Source organism: Passer domesticus, chromosome 5 (genome assembly GCF_036417665.1).
Source record: "Passer domesticus isolate bPasDom1 chromosome 5, bPasDom1.hap1, whole genome shotgun sequence".
Taxonomy (NCBI): Eukaryota; Metazoa; Chordata; class Aves; order Passeriformes; family Passeridae; genus Passer; species Passer domesticus.
In genome coordinates, this window is record NC_087478.1 from 73,799,151 (window position 1) to 73,823,691 (window position 24,541).

The 24,541-nt window shown below is 35.9% G+C and overlaps 1 protein-coding gene across 4 annotated transcripts in view; it reads right to left on the bottom strand.

The window, feature by feature from the left end:
* CCDC91 (coiled-coil domain containing 91) overlaps nt 1-24,541 on the bottom strand; it is a 115,617-nt gene that overhangs the window by 19,973 nt on the left and 71,103 nt on the right. For 3 of the 4 annotated variants that reach the window (XM_064421074.1, XM_064421072.1, XM_064421070.1), the window contains 4 exons: nt 19,432-19,524; nt 19,144-19,212; nt 17,343-17,519; nt 5,286-5,399 (listed from right to left, as the gene is read on the bottom strand). In XM_064421074.1, the coding sequence (XP_064277144.1) occupies nt 5,286-5,399; nt 17,343-17,519; nt 19,144-19,212; nt 19,432-19,524 (453 nt within the window). The remainder of the gene's footprint in view (nt 1-5,285; nt 5,400-17,342; nt 17,520-19,143; nt 19,213-19,431; nt 19,525-24,541) is intronic. The other variant, XM_064421073.1, reaches the window with a different exon arrangement.

Sequence of the window (24,541 nt, forward strand, 5' to 3'; positions counted from 1 at the left end):
TGAACTATGACATTTATAAACAACTTGCAACCTGCAGCACAGGCAAAACACCTGAATATTATAACAGAATACTTTTGTAAACCTCTATTCTACAACACTTTCTAACATTTGTGTGATTTTAGAATTAACAAGACTTAGTTTTTAACAAAAGATTTTGTTGAAAGTTTTTAACACTTGCAGATTATGTTCAAGGAGCCAGAACACTTTCCAAGTATGAAAAAATAAGAAGCAAAGAATTTCCTGACCTTTCTAACAACAAATAATTGGATACAGATCTTAGTTTGAAGTACAGCAGTGATTAATCAATTGCCTTGATCATCAGAATTTTTATTAGACACCTGGAAATATAAAGCTCCACCAGAATTCCCTGGGTAACATTCTGGTCTGTATGGATGTCCCCTGACACACAGACATACTTGCTTAATTCAGTATTACACAGCTTTCCATATTTTCATTCCGTTATTAAAAAAAAAAAAAGTATAAAGTTTGTTTGTGTCTTTTACTTCCTATCTGAAAATTAATTTTAAAAAATCTCAGCCAGTCATATAAAATGTAAATATATTTCAGGAATTTTCTTCATAGAACAGCAGGAGTTACAGAAAACTGCACAACATCTGTAGGTTCACAGAATGAATGCAAAGAAAAGGCCAACACATAGCCTCAAAATAAGATTAAGAAGCAAGGAGATTCATATACTGCAATACTGATATTATTCTATTCAGATATTGCTTATCTGCTATTTTACTATTTATTTTCAAGCTTATTTTCAGTTCAGAGATGAAGCACTGCTCTCTTAAGTCAGCTGGCTTGGCTTCTCTCAGACCAGTGGATTCTGAAAATTCACCTTAGTACCTTAAAGCAGTTCTTGCTTTTCCCTCTTCAGCTCCCTGGGCAATCAGGTGCAGGCAGCAGCTCCTTCACATCCTGGCCCAGTGAGAGGAGACAAAGGGCAAGCAAAGGAAGAGGGAAAAGCTGTGATCTGGACCCCACTTTACCAGGGAATTATCACACTTCTCCTTTGCTCACATGGCTGGAATGCTTGCAGCACACCTCCAAAACTGCAGTCGACCTTGGAACTGCATCGAGTTGAGGAGCAAACAACACATGGGAAAGTTCCTTGGAGCTCTTACAAACTGCACTTCGGGAAAGTGCAGCCAGCTGAAGCAAACTGTTCAGTAAATGGGCCAAAGCCCCATGTAAAGTCCATAAAAATTTGAGCAGGGATAGGCCCAGCCTGTGTTTTTACTTCTAACAGAGCGGCATGTACCCATTAATCAGATTTTAACCAAAAATATTGCAAAAGCAATGCAGTTGTACAGGTCAGGGAAGGGCACTGCCATGCTTCTGTTGTGTAGCCCAGAGATCAGGGTTTGGGAGCTCTAATCCTAAACCAGAATTTACAGGACATTAGGCTCTGCTCCTTGCTCTGATGCCCAGGTAACACAAACGTGGATGCATACACCTACATGTATGCAGAGTCTATGTACAGACATGTACATATATTCCACCACATCAGCAAGATGTTTGAGCCAAATAAAACTATTCATCCTTAAAAAAACCCCAGAGCTCTACTGCCTCATATAGGGGAATACCTCCACAAGCGTTCAGTATAAAAACAAACACTAAAATTTATGCAATTAATGCAAATAATTAATGCAAAAAGCTGGCACACACTTCCTGCACTCACTAAGGCAGTCACAGCCTGAGGGGCTGGGTGCTTCCAGAGCACTCAGGTGATCAGAAACCACAATGCAGGGCCAGAGGTTACAGCATGGTGAACATCAGGCAACAAAAGACAATACTGATAAATAGGTCGGTGAATCTTGAGCTTACATCAAAACAGATGGACTTTGGATACTCAAGGACAAGTTCTTCTTTACTCAGTTCTAAACAAACTGAATGATTTTGCTTCCCTCTGCATCTGTGTCTCGGTTAGAGCTCTATGGCACATGATATGCATTGAATCCAAACCAAAAATAATGTTTATTTGGATGACAGAAGTGAAAGCAGTGGCTTGCCATTTAGCCCTACTTCAGTGCTGTCCTGGATTGCCAAGCAAATTGTATTCTCTTTGCCATCTGTACAGCAGTTGTCCCCTGTTAATTGGGCAGTTTTTCCTTATCTCTTCCACAACCACTCCTCCCTCCAGGGACACATTTGCTGATAACAGGCTATTGAATGTCACTGCATGACTGACAAGAATTACAGCATCCCATTGTAAAATGCTCTGCCCAGAGGGAGGAGGCAAGCATTGCTACCCAAGATATAATCTGGAGATTCTGGAGCACCAGCAGGGTTTCTCCACTGGATCTCCCAGAGGAACAGCAGCTGCCTCTTCTTCCACTGGGTCGTCAGAGGAAGATTCCACCCTCCTACAGGATCCCTGCTCCAGCAGAACCACACCTGACACTCCAGGAGGACTGCAGCCCCCATTCCAATTGGATGCTACCAGCATCCTGACCAACAGGGTCAGGTTTTATTCTGACTGTCAGTGTTGTTTTAGTTTACTGCACTGTAATTTTATCCTTTTATTTTCTTCCCTAATAAAAAACTGTTATTCCTGCTCCCATATTTTTGCCTGAGAGCCCCTAAATTTCAAATTTACATAAATTCAGAGGGAGGGGGTTTACATTTTTGCATTTCAGGGGAGGCTCCTGCCTTCCTTAGCAGACACCTGTCTTTCCAAACCGAGACAAGTGCCTTTTTATCTGTGTGCTACCCTTCACCTCTGTCCCCTCATTGTCCACCCCACCAGCAATAAACTCTGTTTTGCCTTCCTGATATTTATTGCAGATGAAGGCAAAGTAAGACTGCACAGTCAAATATACCTTCAGGCAATTAATAAAGATAACTTTCTGGACATAATGTGGATGGACCTTTGCTGGGGAAAACAATTCTGGCTAACGTGCATTTGAATTTGACTCAGATTCTTCAAGGTGCTACAAATGTTGAAATAAATCTCTACAAGTTTGGTAGCTGTGGAAAATGTCTTTGAACAGACAGGACAGCCTGGGTCCAGTTCAGTTTTAACACCTGCTTTGGAATGGTGATGGTTATGAAATAATCATGACATAACAAAGAGTTAAATTCCTGACTGAAATTTCCTTCACATCTTAGATATCCACATTCTTAAGGTGTTATCGGTGGCAACATTAAAAAAAAAAAAAAATTCTACTATAAAATCTGCATTTATTATAGAACAGAGAAAATAAAACTAAGACTGCAGTATATAATTAGAACTGCTACCAACATAGTGCTATATATGTGTAAAAACCTGGGTTCATATGACATACATTGCATGCCACATCTTCATTTATTGTATGAAAATACCTGTTTCAATCACAGGGTTTTTTTCTTTTTCTTTTGGGTTTTTTTCCCCTCTTTTTTTTAGCTTTAGTGTTCTTTTTTTGAAGGTGGAAAGACATGCCAACAAATTCTCCCCTGGTTTTGGTGACTTTTTTGGCTGCAGTACAGAGGAAGTTACATTTATTCTTGTCAGCATTTTAGCATGATGATATTGTTGCTTTTTATTAAGCAACTTTCTATTAATTCAAATAATCCCCTGCTAACCAAATACAAATACTGCTGTGCCCAGGGTATGAAGGGTTCTACAAACAGATTTTCAAAACAATCATGACACACAGTGCCCACTAGCTTTGCCAGTTTGTACCTGGGATGCCCCGTCAATCAAAAAAAACCCAAAAAAACCTCTCCAAATCCTAGGCAAGGCATTTTCCCTGAGTTCTTTCTAGGAATTCCTTACATAAACTGCTACTTAGCACAGTCCATAAAGTATATTTATACTCTTACAGGTGTATGAGTTTTGACCATTTCCTCTGCCTCTTATGTAATTATATAAAAGCTATTATGCTACATGATTTGGAGTTAAACAAGTCTTTCACTTCCAACCTGAATACAGGCAGTCTTTATAAATCTTATGCCAGAAAAGTCTAGTTCTCCCCTTATGTATGATTTTTTAAAAAATTAACAGCTATGTGTCAACTGATTAAAAAGAGAAAAAGGTTGGCTGAAATATTTGAATATGCTCTATGAAATTAAAAGAATGTATGCTCCTACCAGATAAACCAAAGATTTTGTTTCTTTGAAGGTGATAGTTTCATATATATCTGCACTGCAGGCCTTACTGACCCATTCATTTATGACACTTATGATAAGTTATTTTAATAGTAGACTTACTTTCACCTTCCCCACAGCTTATCCATCATAAACAACTGACTTCAGATATGCTCAAACATCCTTATGGATCATGTTTTGCACTGGATTCTGTTTAAATTGTCTTTCCAAATCAAACAAATCCTGCTAAAAGGAAATGTTTCCACACACGGCACAATGGAAGGAACTCACCCAGCTGCAATCTTAACTAGTAGCAGAGTGAAACTTCTGAAGGTAAATCCTATTTCCCACAGTATTATTTAACCTATAAAAACAGGGAATATAGAAGCAGAGCCCAAACTCATTATTTCTACTTCTTTCTCAGGACAACATTCCCCATTAGATTCAAGCTGAGTGATTTTGTTTATTGAGAATACTGAAATTTGATCTCAGGCTGCTACTGCCATATGAAAGAGGATTTTAAAAATTATTTTTTGCTTATGTTTTTATAAAGAGCTTCAAAGGAGAGAAGTGTGTTATTTTTTTCTCCTCCTACTGAAAGCAAATCAAAGTCCCTTGAGCTACATTTTACTGTTTATACACAAGCATTAAACTGCCAGGATATAGCATGAATAGAACATCTGAAAACAACTTTCAGAACATTGCAACATTTCATAACAAGACCAATGCACTGACTATAAATCACACTTAACAGAATACCAGTACATTTTCAGGTTCTCAGATAATATGGGTTGAGAGGAAAAAATTAATGGCCTTTGTGTGCATAAAAACTACACAATAAAGTTCATTCATGAATATAAAATAGCACCTGTTATTTGTACTGAAATGTTTTCTATGATCTGAGCTCAGATCACAATTTAAATCTGATAGTCAACATATATGCCCATCTTTATGTTACTTTATGTAACAAGAAATGCAATAAATTTTAACTGAACCATTAATGTCTGCTTTTCAGCTTGTGATGGACTTAAAAGTCTACAAATATGCATGAAGAAAGGTATAATAACAAACTGTTTGAAAAAATGAGTGAAAGATCTGAAGTCCTAACTCCTGATTCTGTTTTCCTGTGAATTTTAAGAGAGGTCTGAAGTTTAGAGAACTTTATCAATTTCTCAGTTCATGATGAAACCCATTATCCACTGATAACTCACCCTCTTCTGCTCTTTAATATACTCCATCAGTTCCTCTGTTGTCCTTTTCACTGCTTCTTCAATTGCTTTTTCACTTCGTTTCTGCTCCTCCATTAATGCTTCCTTGACAATTTCCTTTCCAAAAGAAAAGGATGTAAGTGTATATGGAAAAAAAAAGTCACAAATGTGATAAAAGGTCATCCCTTTTCCTCCTGCTAAATTTTTATTGCCTCTATACTCTTTTCCCAGTTATAGTTATCCTAAATGTATGCAGTATCTTCATAAAAATTGATAAATTCAGTACTAAAGGGTAAATGAGAGAGAGAAAAAGAGAGAGAAATAATACATTTAAAGCTATATTAATAGAAATACAATGTTCCCTGAGAGCTGAAAATAATAAAACAATTCAGATTTTCCCTTCCATCAGGAGTAGGGATGGCAGGGATTTACCAGGTGCTGTTATTCAGTTGGAAGTGCCCTACAAGATCATCTGCTCCAGCTGCCTGAGCCCTTCAGGCCCAAGAATTAAATTATTAAGGGATTCTCCAGAAGCCTCTGAAACACTGACAGTCTTAGGGCAGGACCAGCTTTCTGCAAGCCTCTCCCAGTGTCTGACCACCCTCTTCTGAAGAAGAGCTTCCAGTCTGAACCTCCCCTGATGCAGTTTTGAGCCATTGCCACGACACCAAAGTCGGTTTCTAACCTGTGATACAAATTATCAAAGCTTTGTGTAAACTTATACAAAAACTTGTCAAAATAATTAATTTGCTTCCAAACTCACTATATTAGCATTACCCTCCATCAAATGCATTACAGTAGAGAACACCAGGTACCACTTCTTAAAACATCTGTATCACCTGCAGCAAGGAAGGAAATTGCTGGGCTGAAGTCACTGTCCCAAAAGTGAAGTCCCAGCTTCCCAAAGCCACTCATAGAATAAGTAATGACATTATTAATCCAAGTGTTCTGTGTTCTGTTTCCAAGATTCAGGAGAACAAAATGACAAGACTCAGATTCCTATATCTAAATCCTGAAAATGCAACATTTTCAGAAAGCGAAAAAAGCAACCAGTTAAAGTGATCACATGATCTTAAATGTTCTTTCAGAGAGATCAAGGGGACGATGGAGAGTGCCTCAGAAATCAGAGAGCAATTGGCAATTCCTGTGCCTTTGTTCTAGACATTCCAAATTGGAAGAAACAGAAACTCTGGTGGTGCACCTGAAGAATTAAGCAGGAAATGGAAAAAAACCTCAGTGGTTGAAACAGGAACACAACATGACTTCTAGTGTATTTATTCACATACATGATTTATGATCTTTAAAAATTTTTAAATCAAAACTTGTAGAAAATCAAAGGTAAATATAAATGGATTCCTTTTTACTCTTCACTGGTTAGACATAACACTGCATTACCCACAGATTTGTTTACGGGTTTGCTTGACTGCAGAGCAATACAGACATTTTATGATACCTATTTACAGCTTGGATTTGGGGGAGTGGGGAAGGTTGGCTGGAGGACAGGTGGAGTTCTAAGGTTTTGGAAATAGAAGATGTTTATGAAGTTGCATAATTCATCTGTATATTTAAGAGTGGCATTTTACAATATGCTATTAGTGTACAAAATTAATAATCCACCAAATTGGATCAAGCTAATTTTTTTTTTTAAAATCCCTTCAGTGGAAGTTATTCAACTGAAAAAGAAAGCTGTATTTCTTACCTTTAGTTGTTTGCTCTATTTCAGCCAAAATGGAATAGTTTCTGCAGAACTACACTTTTGCTATTTTCATAGCAGAAAAAGTCTAAAATCCCAAATTTAAAATGTGTAACTATGTAGTCCCCACTGCTCTGGAATGCAGTACACATGAAAATCAGTTGTGAAAAGTGATTATGATTTTTTTCTGTTTTAATTCAGTTTACCAAAGAAAAATCCTGAGAAAAAGGTTTCTTTCACTACATAACTCTGGCAAGACTAACAGAAAAAGTAGCAGAAAATTACATATTACAGAAATATGCTGTTCTTATAATTATACTCTCATGCCAGTTTAATTTGTCAAAAGGTCCCAAAATACTGTCTTGTGCTAGAATGGAAAAAAATCCCATAACTTATCCCATTAATCTCTTCAAAGCAAATTACAGAACTGATAAACTGCTATATCTTAATATCTAGAAAATTTTACACCCATAAAATACTTACAATCAGTTGAAGTATGTTAAGTATCCTTGATACGATACTTGAAACACTACATAATCCAAATAAGTATTTGGACTATAAAGTCCAAATAAAAACACAATTAAATTCTACAAGTCTATTAATAAAATACAAGAAAACAGAAACCTCTAGCAATACCCTTATGGAACACTAGTTCATTACACTGACATTAAAACAGACGAAGTAAAATTGGAAAAAATTCTTTTTCATTTCTGCTGGTATTGGCACAAATCTCCAGGGCTGTGGTTAAATTACCATCCCTGGAAGTATTTAAAAAATATGTAGGTGTGGCACTTGGGGACATGAGTTAATGGTGGCTTTGGCAGTGTGAGGTTAACAGAGAGACCCAATGATCTTAAGGGTCTTTTCCAACCTAAGTGATTCTGTGATTCATCTACCACATTCTAGTTAACCACATTAAGTGCTGATGCATCTTCCCAATTTATAAACAATTCTCTGTTTCAGACACTGATCACCTCCTGTTACCACCTGAGAATCATCTCAACACTTACTGTCACCAGACAGATCCTGTAGCCACCAGACAGGACAATCTCATGTGACAAAAAGACTCCTGCTTTAGTGGGCTTCATCCCAACGTTTGGATTTACCAGACTGCGGGCAGCTGTCCACAACACTTTTGATTTATTGGGGCTTTTCTGTGATTATTCACAGGATGAATCATACAGATCCGTTTCTCTGAGATCCCAATATCTGTTTCTCATCTGAGCTGAAATGTTACCCTGCTGACTGGTTTCAGGAGAAATGAAACAGTTCCACAAAAGACACAGCTTTCTTCACAGGTCATGTCTTAAAAACCAGCCCCTACAACTTCTGACAACGCTCCTGCTTTGCACTGTCCCCTACCTGCAGTTCAAAATGGGCAAACACAGAGTCCTGTGAAACAATGACACTCGAGACTATCAAAAGACAGCTTTGCTGTGTTATCAGTAAATGGAAAGAAAACTCTTTTATCCCTTTCACTCAGTTCAGAAGTCTTCAAAGAGCAAACACTGCACAACAGCTCCCTAGTCAGCTCTGTCATATTCTTTTGATCTTAATAATTGATAATAGTTTTTCCTTCTGTGACAAGAATCCTCACTTCTTTTATACAACCTTCCACTAAGTGCTCTCCTCTAGGTACTCAGTTACTGTCTGTCTTTGCTCTATTTCTGTCATTAGAGCAAATTATCAACAAATATAAAGGCATTTAAATTCAGATATCACCTATTACTGTTGAACAAAACCTTAGCTGCAGGTACATTCTCTCAGCATGTGTCTACTTCTCCTTCATCTCTTTCCTCTAAGGCTATATCAACCCCTAGATACTATCCTAACTTAGATTTTGGTTGCAAAGGAAAAAATTTGCCTTTATTTCATCCTTAACTAGAAAGTGTAGAGTGTTATTTGAGCCTCTTAATGCTATTTAATGGACTCAAGAAAATGGAAAAACCCAGTTTCCTGTAACAAGTTAAGGAAGAAAACTCCACAAAGTGCCACTTGAGGCGCAAGTCCTCTCTCTCCTCCCTTTATTTTTTTTTTTTACATATTTGATCAGTGGCTGGAGTACCAAATTATAGTCACAAAGTTGTCTTTGTTATGTGACTCTCTATACATGTGCTTGACATGACACCAGTTAGAATATTAAGAATGCCTAATCAAAAATAAAATACAGACATTCAAATACTCAATTGGCAAATAATAGTCAACCATGTATTAGAAATGACAACCACACAATCACAACATATAAATGTGTACAAAGCCAGAAAGAAAAAGCAGTAGTGCTTGATACACCAGAGAACTCCAGACAGTATTTAAAAAATAAAACAAGCCATATGTTGCTTTGCAATTTTATAGGAAAATTCTTTTGTTTCCACACAAGGATCAGGTGGCAGCGCTAAACTTTATCTAGGAAATGCAACCACAGACTGCAATGTTAGTGGTTTTTCAGAAAATAGTAACCCTCAAATTATAATGTCTGTGGTTACAAACTACTACAGTCTACTTCAGAACTCAGACATGGTTAAAGTCTGTGTGCTGTGAACTATTCCTTTTCCAGACTTTGCAAGCATATTAAAAATAAACTCATCTAATGGCAGGGATCTCTTTCCACTCAGCCCTGCTGAGTTGTGTCCTTCCTCACACACTCAAGATTACACAGGATTTTCGTTCAATGTGTCTCCACAAGCACTGGCCACACTAATGTTTCTACTAGATGGTTGAAAAACAAGAAGAAAGTAAAACTGAAAATTATGGTTTGCTACCTTCTTGAGAGAAATGTAAGCACACACTCCCACTGGAAGTTGTGCAATAAAGGCAAGAGGAAGAGGAGAAGAGATCCTTTGAAGAGCAAGTTCTTCTCCAGCACATTGTGTGATACCATGTTATCAATAGACTATTTTGTTAGGAATTGGGATATAGAGGAAAAAACCCCAACAACTGCTTGTATGAGTCCACAAAATACTGAACATAAAGAGCAATGTTACAACAGTCCAAGCCTATTACTGAAAAGCCATTTTGTCTTCCAAAGATTAGCACTGACCCACCCAATGAAAATCCTATGGAGTCATAAAAAGTTATTTCTGAAATTACATTTAAAAATATGCCACTTTGCTAAGTACTTCAGAAAGAGAATAGAGGGAATATTTCAAATTCTGACCCCTCCACAGGACTCTGCAACCCTTGTAAAAGATGAAAAAAACAACAAGTGGACAAAGAGAGATTGATAAACATAATAGTTTGTATTCCCTTAACTGACAATGCCCTCAAAGCTCTGTGTACCATAAACACAAAGAGCTTTTAGGATAAAGAAATTAAATTTCAAGGAAGTTAAATTATTATTGCACCATGTTAAAAGCCTCCCTAGTAAAAAAAAAATCATAGAAGAAGGGCAAACAATGCCAATATAGGTAAAAGTTGATCTTCTGATAACAAATACTATAAACAGAGTGATTAATGAGGAAAAAGAAACAACAGCAAACCCTGAAACAGGCAAAAAGCAGTTGATAGCCTATTTAACAGAGAAAGTGTGATGGAGTAAAGGGCTGGAAATTTGCAAGAGCAATTACAGCAGTATTTACAAGGGAGAGAAAAAAATGCATTAATAAAAATAAAGGAAAAGTGGGAGCTTTGTAGATTGAACCTTGTTTGAAGATTGCACCTTTCTTTTTAGATATGATATTTTATTTCCTACATATATGATGCCAAATGCATGCTGTAAACAAAAAATTGTATTTACAATTAGATCTGAAACAAAACCATGATATAGTTCAGAGCAACAAGCAGCATGATTGTTCTTGAGAGTGCAAAAAGTATTTGGGAAGTGGAAAAGGAAAAAGGAAAGACTAAGAAACCCTTGAGTGATAGTGGTGCATTTATAAAGAGACATCACAGAGTTTTATCAGGGTCTTCATTGTATACAGAAATAGCTCACAAAGGGGCCATGGAGGAAAAAGTGAGTTAGGTTTCCAAATTTGATATGAACCAAGAGGTAACCTTGGACAGAACAAATTTATTGGACAATGAAAATACAAGGCAGATGTATAATCCCCATATATTTCCTCTTTTCCCCTTGTAATGTCCACCAAAAAAATTCCTCCAATATCTACTCATTTGATGCATGAGAAAAAGTGAATTGGTTTTTTACAGATTACAGGGCTAAGAAAGGGACATTTAATAGCTAATACATCTGACTGAAAGCTAGAGTGGGAAAAAAACTTTTAGAAAACCTTTTTTTTTCTTAGTCCTTACAACCTTCTTAAATTCAGGGCAATGGGGAAAAATATTTAGACAAACAGTAATTTTCAACAAGAATTTAACAGCTAATTTTAGCATTTGTAGAAAAGAAACAAAAACGAGATCCTTAGGAACAAAGGCAACCACTTCATGTTTTTATTTACATATCTTTTATTCCCTTACACATCACTGGGTATGGAAATCCTTGAGAATTCCAATACCAAATTCCTTCAGGTTTGCCAAACTACCAGCAAAAGCAATCCCTCAAGTAGATGAGAACCAAAAAAATTTGATAATGTAGCAGGTAAGGAGACACTCATTCTTTAGGATTTAGGTGATCTAGACATTTTAATTTTAGGATTTAGGTACATTTTAGATACATTTTTATCTAATCAATGGTATATGCTGATATTCATAAATGCATGGCAACTCATTAAATACCATTTAAATAACTATAACCATTTTCAACTATCTAGATGTTTGCAAGTAAAATTGTATTAATGCTTTCTAAGACCATAGATTACAAATGTATTGCTCTGCAAAGAACACCACAACAGGAACCTTCAGAAATGTGAACATACTCAATCGTCTTTAATTCTTAAAGATTGATTCAGCAAAGACCACTGAAAAGCTCCTTCTTTTTTTTTTCTTTTCTTTTTTTTTTTTTTTTTTTGGTAAGCATTTCAGTTAGCTTCTCTTGCAAAAATATTGTTTCTTTGTATATCTCAGTATATCTCAGCTGTGGCTTGGCTGAATGAGACACCACAGCCTCAGTTTTCCTGAAACACTTTCCCATTGGTAAGATAATTTTGCCTTACTGTTTTTCCTCATGTCCAAGAGGAAGCAGAGTTTATGTTAGCTCTTTTAATAAATTAAAGGGGTTTTTTTCCTTTTCTTTCCTAAATATTTTCAGCTTTCAGAACACTTGAGCACTTGAGTCTCTAATGGATCTGCTGTGTGGATTATGGCAGAGATGAACTCAGGCTCTTTTTCCCTGGAGAATTAGGGTAAACTACACTAGATTATATACAGTATTTTATATTTAAGCCTTCAGGAAATGACAAAGGTGATTCTTTGCTTCAAATGCCTTAGCAGAATTATTTATTTCAAGCTATGAGATGGACTTAAATTTCCAGGGCTCACCCTGCAGCTGCCAGCTTTCCTTTTACTTTTAATGACTTTATTTTAAAACAACAATAGTGGTGCATAAACTCTCTTCAGTTTCTTTTGCTAATTCTCTTCCACACCACCACAGATTTCACCTCCTTTGTGCAGCTGAGTATTTGGCTCTGTAAAATGATAACAACTGCCATGCAGAGAGCTCTGTGCATTATAGCTATGGGAGCTACTCTTCATTCCCCACTAATTATTAATTTAATACAGCAGCCTTTATTCAGAATTGTATGGATATCACCATCCTATATCCCCAAAGAATTTTTGGACTTCTGTTTTTTCAATGAGTAAAAATAAATGTAAAGAAGGGTAGAGGGAATTGTCCATTGTTTTTTCAGTTTAGAGTTGTACCCCATGAGCTTCACTGCAATTTTGGATTGCAGTGAAGTAAAAAGCTTCTGCCTCAGACAAACTACCTCTTATACTTTCTCCTTATCTGGAGGATACCCACTTTTTATTTAAATAGGTGTTCTAGAAAGAATTCTAGTGGAGGAATTTCACCACTCTCCACACTGACAACTACCAGGCATTAAAATCTCCTTGCAGGGAAGATGCCACTGTAAAAAACACCAGAAAAATACAGAAAAGAAAATACTGGAGACATGCCAAGCTACGTCTAGTCTGTTAAAGAGATGAGTTCCTAATCTATGATGACTTTTCAATGTGCTGAAAGAGGATCACGAGGCCCCTTGCAAATGAACATTATCTTTAATCAAAAGACTAGTAGTTCTTTTCAAGGAGAGCTTGTTCTTCCTTGATTTAAAATGCAAGTCTGCTCTTCCCCAAACTGAGAATGCTCTTCTAAATTTAAAAAACAAACAAACAAACAAACAAACAACAACAACAACAACAAAAAAAAAACAGAATTAAAAAAAATCACAAAAAACTCTTATAAAAGCATCAAGCACCTGAAAAACACAATTATAGAATCTGAATCTCAATCAAAATGGAAGTCATCTGGATTTTTACTACTTCACAAACTCAAGAGCATGCTCTAAAAAACATTTTTCCATTTCCCTGATGTGGTAAAATATCTCATTTATCCCTTTAGAGTTAAAAGGCTTCAAAAAATAATACCTTTAAGTACAAATACCGTGTCTCTAAGTAAAGACCCCAAGTCACTGGAACAGTCAATGCTTTCATGAAAAGCTTTCATTAAAAAAACCCCAAAACAATATTCATGTTACTGTAATCCTTTAATTTCTTAAAGAAAAAGCAAAGAAGGTGAAGAAGGTGGTATGTCAAGGTTGCTCCATCAAGTTGAAATATTTAACTCAGTATGTTTTAGTTCCTACTTTCACTGGAAGTTTATCTTTACTCGGCTCTTTCATATTTGGTAACAAAATATTTCATTTTAAACATTATTTATTTATTAAATTGTCTCTAAATCTCCCAATTTTTCTCTGGCAATGTTAAATTAGTATAATCAATTTTAAATGGAAATAGTATTTCCTTATCTACAGACTGGACAACAATTTGACTGAGGACAAACATTTGTTTTTAGGACAAAGTTTTGCCAAGCATGAATTTCTCACAAGTAGAAGCCATCTGCATAAACCTTCCAGATTTGGATCCCCTCTGGGTCTCCTTCCTGGCCACTCTGCAGCAACACCACCAAAAAAGTCTAAAACAATACCTGGATCATCCCTGCAAAGGAAACACTCCTCTTTTCTTCTTTTAAACAAATTATTTAGGTGATGAAGAACAATTTTACCATGTAATTCAGCACAAGTGTGATCTTCAAACCTTTATTGTTCTTCTTCTTCAAACCTTCTATTGTGAGGCTAAAACTGCCTAACCAATGAAATGTAAACAACCCATACTTTAATGTTTTTTCCCATTTGCTTTCTCTTACATAGTCATATAACTTCTAGTGTATTTAAAAACTGGTGGAAAAAACCAATATATTTTATTTTAATCAAGAAAATTAATGGATGCCAAGTTACTCTTTTAACCAACAAATCAAAACTCTTAATCATGTTTCTCTGGTCTAGAGGGCAAAGGAGAAGCCAACAAATTCATTCCACCTTTACAAGGAAATTTATTTTCCCTCACTTTCATAACCTAAATGTTTTACAGATACACAGTGGTGCTACAGTTTTTAAAACATGTCCTTTATAAACTATTGCACCATGCAGATGAAAATGCCTTTTTCTCTATGGGTTTCCATCTCGATGATAATAATAAAATTTTCAATGTTTTTTGAATTTTTCCATTAATTATTCCTGCAGTTACTTGTGGCACTTTGACCATAAGCCATTCTGCCTCACCTATTTGCAGAAGACCAGACTGACCCTTTGTGATCTTCCCATTTCACAGGTTTACTGCATCAGTGAAGGCAAACTCCTTCGCTTTAATACTATGCTTAATTTCTTTTTTAGTTCAAATCAATAAAGCAAATCACTTTGAAATAATTTACGGCAAAATAAAATTTTATTCTAGGATTTTTTACATTTCATTGTCTAAAATGTTAGACTCTGCGTTTGCATTTTGGCCTTTACAGAGCTGACTTAATATATTGCCTAAACAATAACTACAAGAGAGTCAAGACTGCAGTTATAGCTTTTGTAAGACAAATCCTACAGAAAACAAAACATAAATAAGAAACAACTCTGTGTGGAAGGCTCTACACAGAAAAAATTACTGCCCACACACTAAGTGCCTTGTAGGCCCAAGTGTTTCTCATTGTTAAACCAAAGCTGTATCTGACACCACATATAAGTTATCATTTGGCACATCAGCTCCGCAGGACTTTTGTTGACAGAAAATTTTTGTGCTCTGTGAATGCTTATAATTGCAACGGCCTAAAGGAGACATGCAAGTTCTTGGCATAGGAAGAAGGGAAAATTTCTCCAAGAAACCAATTTCTCCATGAAAGTCCTTCCTCCCCAGGGAATTTGTACTCATTAATTAGAGAATAAAGAGTGTAACTTCATATATACCACAGATATATGTGATAGAATTTTGGAAATCTCAAGAAAAATCTGCATTTTTTCCTTAATTCAAAATAGATCAGGCACTCGAAAAATGAACCAGACATGAAGGTGAATTAATCATGTTATAACCAAGTAAGAGAAATTATTCCTGTTACAATGAAAGTTGTCAGAGCTGTTTGGTATTAAAAGAAATGGAATTAACTAATGACAATACTAAAGGAGTACATAAAGAGCAACATATTTACAACAGAATTAATCTCAAGGGCCTCCAACACCTCAGTGCTGCTCACCATCACAAGTACATCACCAGGTACTTCCACACTAGGAACTACTTGATCTGAAAGAAGCTGGAGTGGAAAAACCTGTCCCTTGGAGAGACCTGAATCACTTCCTTAGGGAAACGCAGACATGGCAGCGGATTTAGGACTTTATCAAAGACTAGATTTAGGACTTTATCAAAGGACTATAGTCCTTTATCAAAGAATAGATCCATCCAAATTAAAACACTTCTAATGTCATCCTGTCTTGTGACAACTTCAAAGGCAACATCAACCATGAGAGAGTCTGCGGCAGGCTGCAGAGTGAAGGCAAACCTGCCCCAAGTTGTTGGCCCAGCTTTGCCCACGCCTCTCCCACACCCAGGACACCCCGTGCCCCCAAACCCATCAACAGAACCCTGGCTGAACTCCAGCATCCACCACGGGACTCTTCCACCCAAAATCCTCAGTATCCTTCAAAAACCTTCTCAGACTTCTTTACCATAGTCCTCCTCCTCCTCCTCCCAGTCTCTTCCTGCTCCACAAGCTACAGGATTGCTGTCTTTACTCCAGTAAATGAACACTTTGCCACTCTCCCTTCCAGAGAGTCTCTACAACACTGGCACAGTTCTCCTTCTGAACAGTCTGGATGATTTGTATCTACTAAACCCAAGCAATTGTTCTCAGCTTGACTTCAGCTTTGAGCTCAGCTGTTTATACTTTTGTTCTGAAGAAGAGTTTGACTGCCTGAAGGTTCACTGAAAGTCTTGAAAATTGACATTTCACCATTTGATACTTTACATTTGAAAGAAATAAAGAAGACATATTAAAAAAAAATCATTCTATTTACATTAGGAATTCAGGCAATACAGAGTATGACACTGGCATGGCATCAAACCTTTTTTTTTGTAGCTGATTAGGTATATGAGGTTATTAATTTTGTTTAACAATGGAAAGGGAAATGGTGTCTGTTTCCAAAGAGTACTTTTATTTTACTTCAAAATTCTTGCAATTTGGGTTTTTTTCTTATGCAGCACATAAAGAAATACAGTAATATCAAATTACAACACACCAATGAAACATATACTCCTTAAATTTCTGAAGACTATTACTATAACATTCAAATATGCCACCAAGAAATCAGTGAATTCACAGGCTGCCCCTCAAAATCCAGCACCACAGACCACAAAATGCAACTTATGTAACAGTAATTTACTTTCAATTTTAATATATTTCATTTTGAATTTGTAGAAATGCTGAAAGCACTGTTGGCAATGTCCCTCTCAATTTGTGTTAAGTGACAAACATTTATTGTTACAGAAGCACCTCTCTAATGATTAGAAACATTTATGGTTCATTAGTGGTTTGCGTTTCCAGTATTTATAACTCTCTCTTTATTTTGTACCTTTTCTGTAAGGAACAAATATAACAGCTTTAATGTCCCACAGGTATGGAAGTAATCTGAACTGTTTACAGCATAAATGCCACTCTCTGAGCTGCTCATCCTGGGCTCCTTTTGAAGTCAGGGACAAAACCTGGCATGATTTAAATCATTTCAATATATGTACCTTTAAACGTCACAGGAATTGTTCTGTATGTGCCAGCCTCTCTCCATACACACAGTCTAGGTGAAGACAAACTGCTTGCTGTGTATTGCAAATATCAACTAAGTGACAGATGTCACAGGAAAATCTACCACAACAACAGAAGACATACAAAATAAAACCAAAACCACACAGAGCAGGTGCATGGAAGGGTAAAACATACTAACCTGATTCTGCTTTCTTTGCTCTTGCATGGCTTCTGAAACAGCCTGGGCAATCTTCTCTCTATGACTGTCACGTTCTGCTTCCCACAGTTTTCTTTCTTCTGCATGAATCTTCTCCATATTTCTCCTCTCCTCCACTACTGCTTTCAGAACAGCTTCCTGCACTACTTCTTTTTCAGCCTTTGAAACAGACCAGGCACAATTAGATGAGCAACACACCCAACCTGAATGACTCATATTTATCACCTTCACAAGATAAAGGATGTGAATATTTTCACTTCTGAACTATGAGGTTCAATTTATCTTACAGTGCTACCAAGCAGGTATTACCTCTGGGCAATGACTTGTGTAGTTACAGAAAGCAAAAAGAAGTTACAGGAAGGCTCTTAAATTCTACCTACTGAAAACATAGGCATTCATAACTAGTTTGCTTAGTACAAAAAAAAACCCAAAACAAACCAACAAACAAACAAAAAAACCCATGCAAGAGTAGGCACATCATGGGCCTCCCTTGATATTCCCATGTAAGAGATATTCTCGCTCTTACCCACAAATATCTGAAGTGCAAGTTTGAACATTTTCTGTAGAAAATCAGCCAATATACATTTGTTAAAACAAATGTCTCTTCCCTCCCAAAGCTCCTCATCCATGCTACAAGAAGTACTGTTTTATTTGCTCCCCCATCATTACATTCAACCATTATCTGAAATCACTGAGAATTTGAAGCCAACAGCTCCACACATGCATAGCTACACTAATGTATGTATCAGCAAGACAACCACTGCATAATAACTACAAATAAAACATGGCAAACTGAAGTTCAAAATAAGCAAACATGGGCTAACAAAGCTTAATCACAAATCCCTCAGCTTAAAAATTCTGTATTCATCAGATACACTTCCAAGTAAAGCTGTTTCTTTCAGTTCAGTGGGCTTGATTTTCTACTTAGATATTAAAAATACAATAATTAAATTAGGATGTTTTATTATACACACATTTTCCTGTAGATATCAACCATGTAAGAAATGTTTGTGGTACTACTGAATGTCATTCAGTGAGGTGCTCAGCCAGTGTTCATGTACTACATAAGAAAGACATACAGAAAATTATAATATAGCCTGATGAACTGCTCCAGGTAATACACACGACTAGCTTACCCAGATCATTACATGCAACTGAACTTTTGTACTGGATTCTATACCAGTATTAGAAATTAATTCCAGCTTAAAATTTACAAAATTATTGTCCTAACAGCAATGCACTTAATAATGAAATAGACAGGAGAAATCATATTTAAAAACTGAATAGTCACTTTTAGCCAAACATCAGCTTACATAAAATAATTCAAAACCTGTTAAACTGTCCCTGTTTGTATATGACTTTAATAATAGTTCTCTCCTCATTGAAGATGCCCATATTCAATGAAAGTTAAATAAGACATGATTGTTTCATTAAGATAATCAGTTGACCCTGCTACCTAGCTCTTCAAATCAAGATGCAATGATGTCAAAGGACCACAAAAAGAAATATTTAGGTAACAGCAACAACTGAACTGCAATTTTGTGACTTCTTGTTATAAACAATTCAGAGGCTATTGTCCAAGAGAAGGCAGTTCCATCTGTGCATCAAGACATGGGATATAGCAGATATGTTCACCTTCAGTAGAACCAGCTTATTCTAAGCACAGGTGAGAACACAGAGCTTGATAAATACAAGTATGAAACAAAAGTAAGTGTCTGAGCTTGGCATTTCTAATGACACACATGGAATCCACATGGCATGTCCACTAATTAATGAGAGATACCTTTGCAGCAGCTGCCAAAGCCTCCTTGCTTCTCTGTCTTTCTTCATCCAAACACTTGTCCAGCATTTCCTGCAAAGTTATGAAAAATTAAACTGCAACAGACAATAAAGGAGTGGCTAAAAATGAAAAATTAAACTGCAATAGACAATAAAGGAGTGGCTAAAAACAATTTCAAACAGTCAAAGTGCTTAAGAAAGCTTCCTCTTCCTGTCAGTAACTGTGACAGGATCATTCCCAATAAACTCCACGATGCTGGGCTCTTATTTTTTTGGTAAACAAAAGCAGTACCTTGTGCTTTTGTGACTGCTGCATCATAGCTTCTTCTATCTTTTCTGACAATACTTCCTTTTCTGCTTCCAAAATGTCAAGAAGTCGCTGATGCTATCGGGAGAAAACATTCATATTTTGTTAACCATGTCCAGTGAGTAACACAGACAAAAAGAATTAATCCAAGACACTTAGACTTGTCAGTTACTCACAAAATTACTACAAATGTTGATTCAGTTAAATTACATTCACAGCACTCCTTTAAGTGATTTAATGTCATGGAAAAATTCCAATAATAAAAAATATTTTGTTTCCTGAATAATTAGTATTTCCTTTCAGTCTAAAAGTTATTGTGAAAGAAGTTGAAAAATGAATCACTATGTAAAAGCAACACTTACACAATTGATAAAGATGGTCTGAGCAAAACCACACTTTATTTCATTTAAACAGTTGCAGAATTTAAATCAGTCTTGCACTACCTCAGTTTGTACACTTTGTACAGTTTCTACGTACAGAGAGTAGAAGGCAAATGTATTTCTCTCAACCATTTGTGGTATTGTGACCCTGGAGAGCCAGGAAACATGAACAAATGAAAATTCTGCTTTTTTGTCAACTTCTTGTCATCCTAAACATATTTTCAGGGAGAAAATGAACTCTGAAGTGACCATGTATTCTACATGCAGATATAGAACTGTTCATAATCACATCAATTTTTTTTTCTCTGCATCAAGTAAAGAATTTTCAGGATGCGAGTTTTGTCTCTAAGAGATAAGCTGTTTCCCAAACCCAAAAATTATTGCTGGAAAGTATTGATGCTACATATTTTTCATTATATAATTGCTAGCAAGTCATTACATTTTATTGCAAGTTATTTAAGAGATGATCTATTATAACCTGCAAGTACAGTATCAATGCAATAACATTTTACAAGATCACCAAGAGGAAAGTTACAGTAGAGTTTTATATAAGTGTATATAACAAACATAAATTTTTTACACATACAGTTAAGCAGGCAAATCCTCCTTTTCACCAGCATATCTAAGAAACAGTAATTTATGTTTCACAAATTTTATTATGTTTTAATTTCAAGTGTCTCTAATGGCAGCTAGAAATACATTACCAAACTGGAATACTGTGTTCTGAAAAATATTTTTTCATTTGAATAATAGAAAACTTTTAGACTGCTTTATAAAGTAAAACGCCTATCTGCCCTTCCAGGATAAACATGTAAAGAGGCATTTCCTTGTGAATTTGCTTAAAATAGGTCTGAATGTGGCAGACATATTCTAATGGAAAACACCTGTGGAAGGAGTAGCAAAATTCACATCATGTTTATACTTAATGATGTGTAACTCTCTTTTCTTGTGTTTTCAGACATTAGCTTTAACTATCAGGGCACTTACAGAAGTTACATTTTCCCAGTAATGCAAAGATGAAACAATAAATTGATTTTATTATTTAATATCTCTCCATGACTTCACTTGACTAACTGCACAGGTTGCAAATATGTTATTTCACAATGACACAACATAAAACAAAAACATGCAAATATTTTTGCAGACATATGCCACAAATCCAAGCTCACTAATCATGCCAAGCAAAATACTGAATCTTTGTTTTTCTTGTTGAAAATTGGCATAGAAGATTTTAAGGAGAGTTTCTTAGAGAAAATCACCTCTATCTTGAAAACACCTGCAATAAAATAGAAGTCAGTTTGTTCAGTGAGATGAGACTTTCTAGTTTACACCTGGCAGGCAGTGAATTCCAGCTTGACTCTGACCATCTGATGTCCAGGTTTATATGAAGACTGTCCATCAGATTTCTGGGTTACCTGTATCCACATTTCAAGTTGCCACAACAGGCCAGCTACCAGATGTATTTGACACCATTCTCAGTGGGACCAAAATTTTCAGCTTCTAAACTCCAGAAGTTTTAAAATTTTATTTTCCATTTATGTATAAAAAGGCATTCAATGCCTTTTTTTATGTACATGGAAAATAAAGTCCAGAAATGCAGATTTTTTGCATTAATACAATACAGAATATGTACACATGGCCAGTGGAGGAAATCAATGTCTGATGATGAAACAGTTTGATGACCACAGTGCTTCACATCATCTAAACCTCCATCAGAGTTAACTTCTCATTAACCTGTCAGGAACCTGCAATCCTGAAAAATATTGATATCACAACCAAAACTCTAACTACAAAAAAGTTGCCTAGTAAGTAAACAATTCCAAAAACCTGAAGGCTGCTATGACTGAAGTGTGATTACTTTGATTAAGCTAGGCTCTCCTATTTCCTTGGTAGACTAGAAAAACTATATGGTATTGCATTTGGAGTTTTATGGAGTTCACAGCAATTCAGCACAAACTTCATGAAGAATTGCATCTGTTTACAAAAACATGTTAGTTCATATTTTTCAAGATACCAGAGGCAAGTATTTGTAAGGGCATTTAGAATGCCTTCTAAATGTCCTTAAAAATAAAAACCCTAAATACAAACCCTATTAGCTTTCAACATAAAAGCTAATAACTTCTGTCATAATTCAATACAACTTATTTTACATTAAATAATATCACTACTTCTCATGGAAATACAGAATTTATAATTTCCATACTGTAAGTCTCTTGTGAATAGCTTGGTATGTCCTTTCCTGTTGTAATATAAATGCTTATTCATGTGGAATAATCCCCCCATAGATGATTACCTTCATATCTGAACTTCCAAAAGATCATTTATCATCACAAATGTAGCAACAGCTGTCCATACAACCCAGTAAAGCAAATTCTCTTGTATTAGTTCCAGAGAAATACCTTGGAGAACTGTTTATTTGGCTTCAGAATCTATATTTGGTGACTTTTGTTTTTCAGACAGAAAAATACCTTAAGCTATTGCATTACATAAATTATACGGAAAAAAAAAAGTAAATGGAAATGGAAAAAACCAGAATAAAATATTGTGTGAACTGCTTCTCCATCAAAAGGTTCTTAAGTTCAGAAAACCCATATGAGAGAATTAGTACGGATACAACATGAAAGCTTCCATTCTGCATGTAATTAATATGCAATTTAATTACTAATCAAGAATGTCTTGGTTTTCTCCACAGTACTATGCCCCACAGCAGTGTTAGCCCTCTTATAAAGGCACATAATGTCCCAGAAAGCTGTGCTCATTAAAATAGAGTGATCTTGTTGGTATTATTAATCTATTTTCTAGAAAAGAATGTACCCGAATGCATCTGAATTCCTTATTTCAGAAGCACAGATCTTTCAAAGGCATATTCAGGGATCTTGGTTATGCATATTACTTGAGCAGGAAATTTTGGAAGTTATGGACAGTAAAGGTTTCTGTCAACAAAGAAGTTTTAGCTCTTTGTGTATAATGACAGCGTTCAGACAGACTTTGGCCAAAAAATAAAAAACAAACAAACAAAAAAAAACAACAAAAAAAACCCCCAAAAAACAAAAAAACCCCACAGTAATTCAAAGAAAGTTATTAACAATTAAGTATCAACAGAATTCCAAGCTTTTTAATGGATCTGCAGAACAAGCTATTCTAAGCTTTTTGGAACTATTATTTAGTTTGGGCAGCTAGGTTTGTATTTCAGATTTTAAAATAATCCATACACCCTTTTAAGTAGAATTTATTATAGAGAAGCATTTGGTACATTGAATTTCTAGACATGCAGGATGACTTCAGAGTCTGGTACTAAATGCTCACAGTGAACTTTACATACAATCAGTGCTTCCTCAGTTGGTCTTTCAGACAAATTTATCAAAGAGAGTTGAAGGTTAAAAATAAACAGAAGGTGACAGTTTCACTTCAGCACTTCCACGTTTGAGAGCTTTCAAGTGTCCTTGTGTTTTTAGCCAACAGGAGATTACAAAACGTTTTAGGTTCATTTACTTGGCTTGTAGATTTTTGTTCTGCTATAGTAAAGGCCTCTGAACAATAGACCACTGCAGAATTGAAGATCTTATCTCTTGAGTTAAATGGCTACAGCTAAGCAGCTTTATCTCACAAACCCTCCCTTTCTCACCAGCAATTAAAGCCACACAAAGTGGGGGAGTTGAATGGATCATTTGCAGTTTCCACAGGTAAGAATTATCAACACGTTCCTCTCTCCCTCAGACAGTATTAAAGGAATAATGGAAGAGCTTTGAGACTTCAGGTACCACTCTGAACTCTAATTCCCAAGCAATGGAGAGGCCACTTTCTCCTGGTAATTGTACCTGTCAAGAGCACACTGCTCATGCTTCAAACAGTAAACCTAATAAAAGCTTTCAAGGCAGAGTGATCTGTCTCCTGTAAGTAGGATAATGAGTTCATCAGACCTGGTAGTGCTGTGAAAAGTAACCAAGTGTCTTCCAGGTTTCCTGGGAAAGCTAGGATGGTGATTTACATAGGAAACCTTAAATTTGGAAAAAAGCAATTAACCCCTGCAAAGGTCCATGAAGTTTTTAAACAGAAGTTGAGGTGATGGTTTCCTTTATTAAACAACCTAAGAAGCAGAAAAAAGGTAAAAAACCAATCTAAATATGTTGGAACTTTGAATCCAATTATCCAACTGTTAATAAACAAATATACCTTACTGAGTTTCTGGAATGAAGAGCAAAGATGGAAAGTGATAAAAAGTGATGGCTACAGAACTGGAAATATGAATCAGTGAGGGACAAAAATAAATGTCAGTGAAAGCTGCACTTGGGAGCACCAGGGAAGTTTTCACCCACTTTTCACCCTAAGTTTCGTAGGCTGCACATTCACACTCTGTGGGTTTTATCTACAAGGCACAGCAGAGAGTTGAATACTACATAAAGACACCCAGAGAGATCTAAAAAACCTTTTTACAACAAATACTACAGCTCTTCAATACATAATTTTACCTGGTTTCCATAGCTCAGCACTCTCACTTCTTTCCAACAAAGCTATAATTCACCTTCTTTCATTCCTTAGACAGGGAGTATAGGGTTAAGAGTGCAAAATTCTGAGTTGTAAAAATTCTGAAGAGCAAATTGTCTCATGACATGATGGCCCAGTAAAACATAGGAAAGAGATTAAAAAAAAAAAAAAAGAAGAAAACCCCCAAACTTTTCTAAGACGTGGTATTCCACAGCGGAGAGAAACACTAG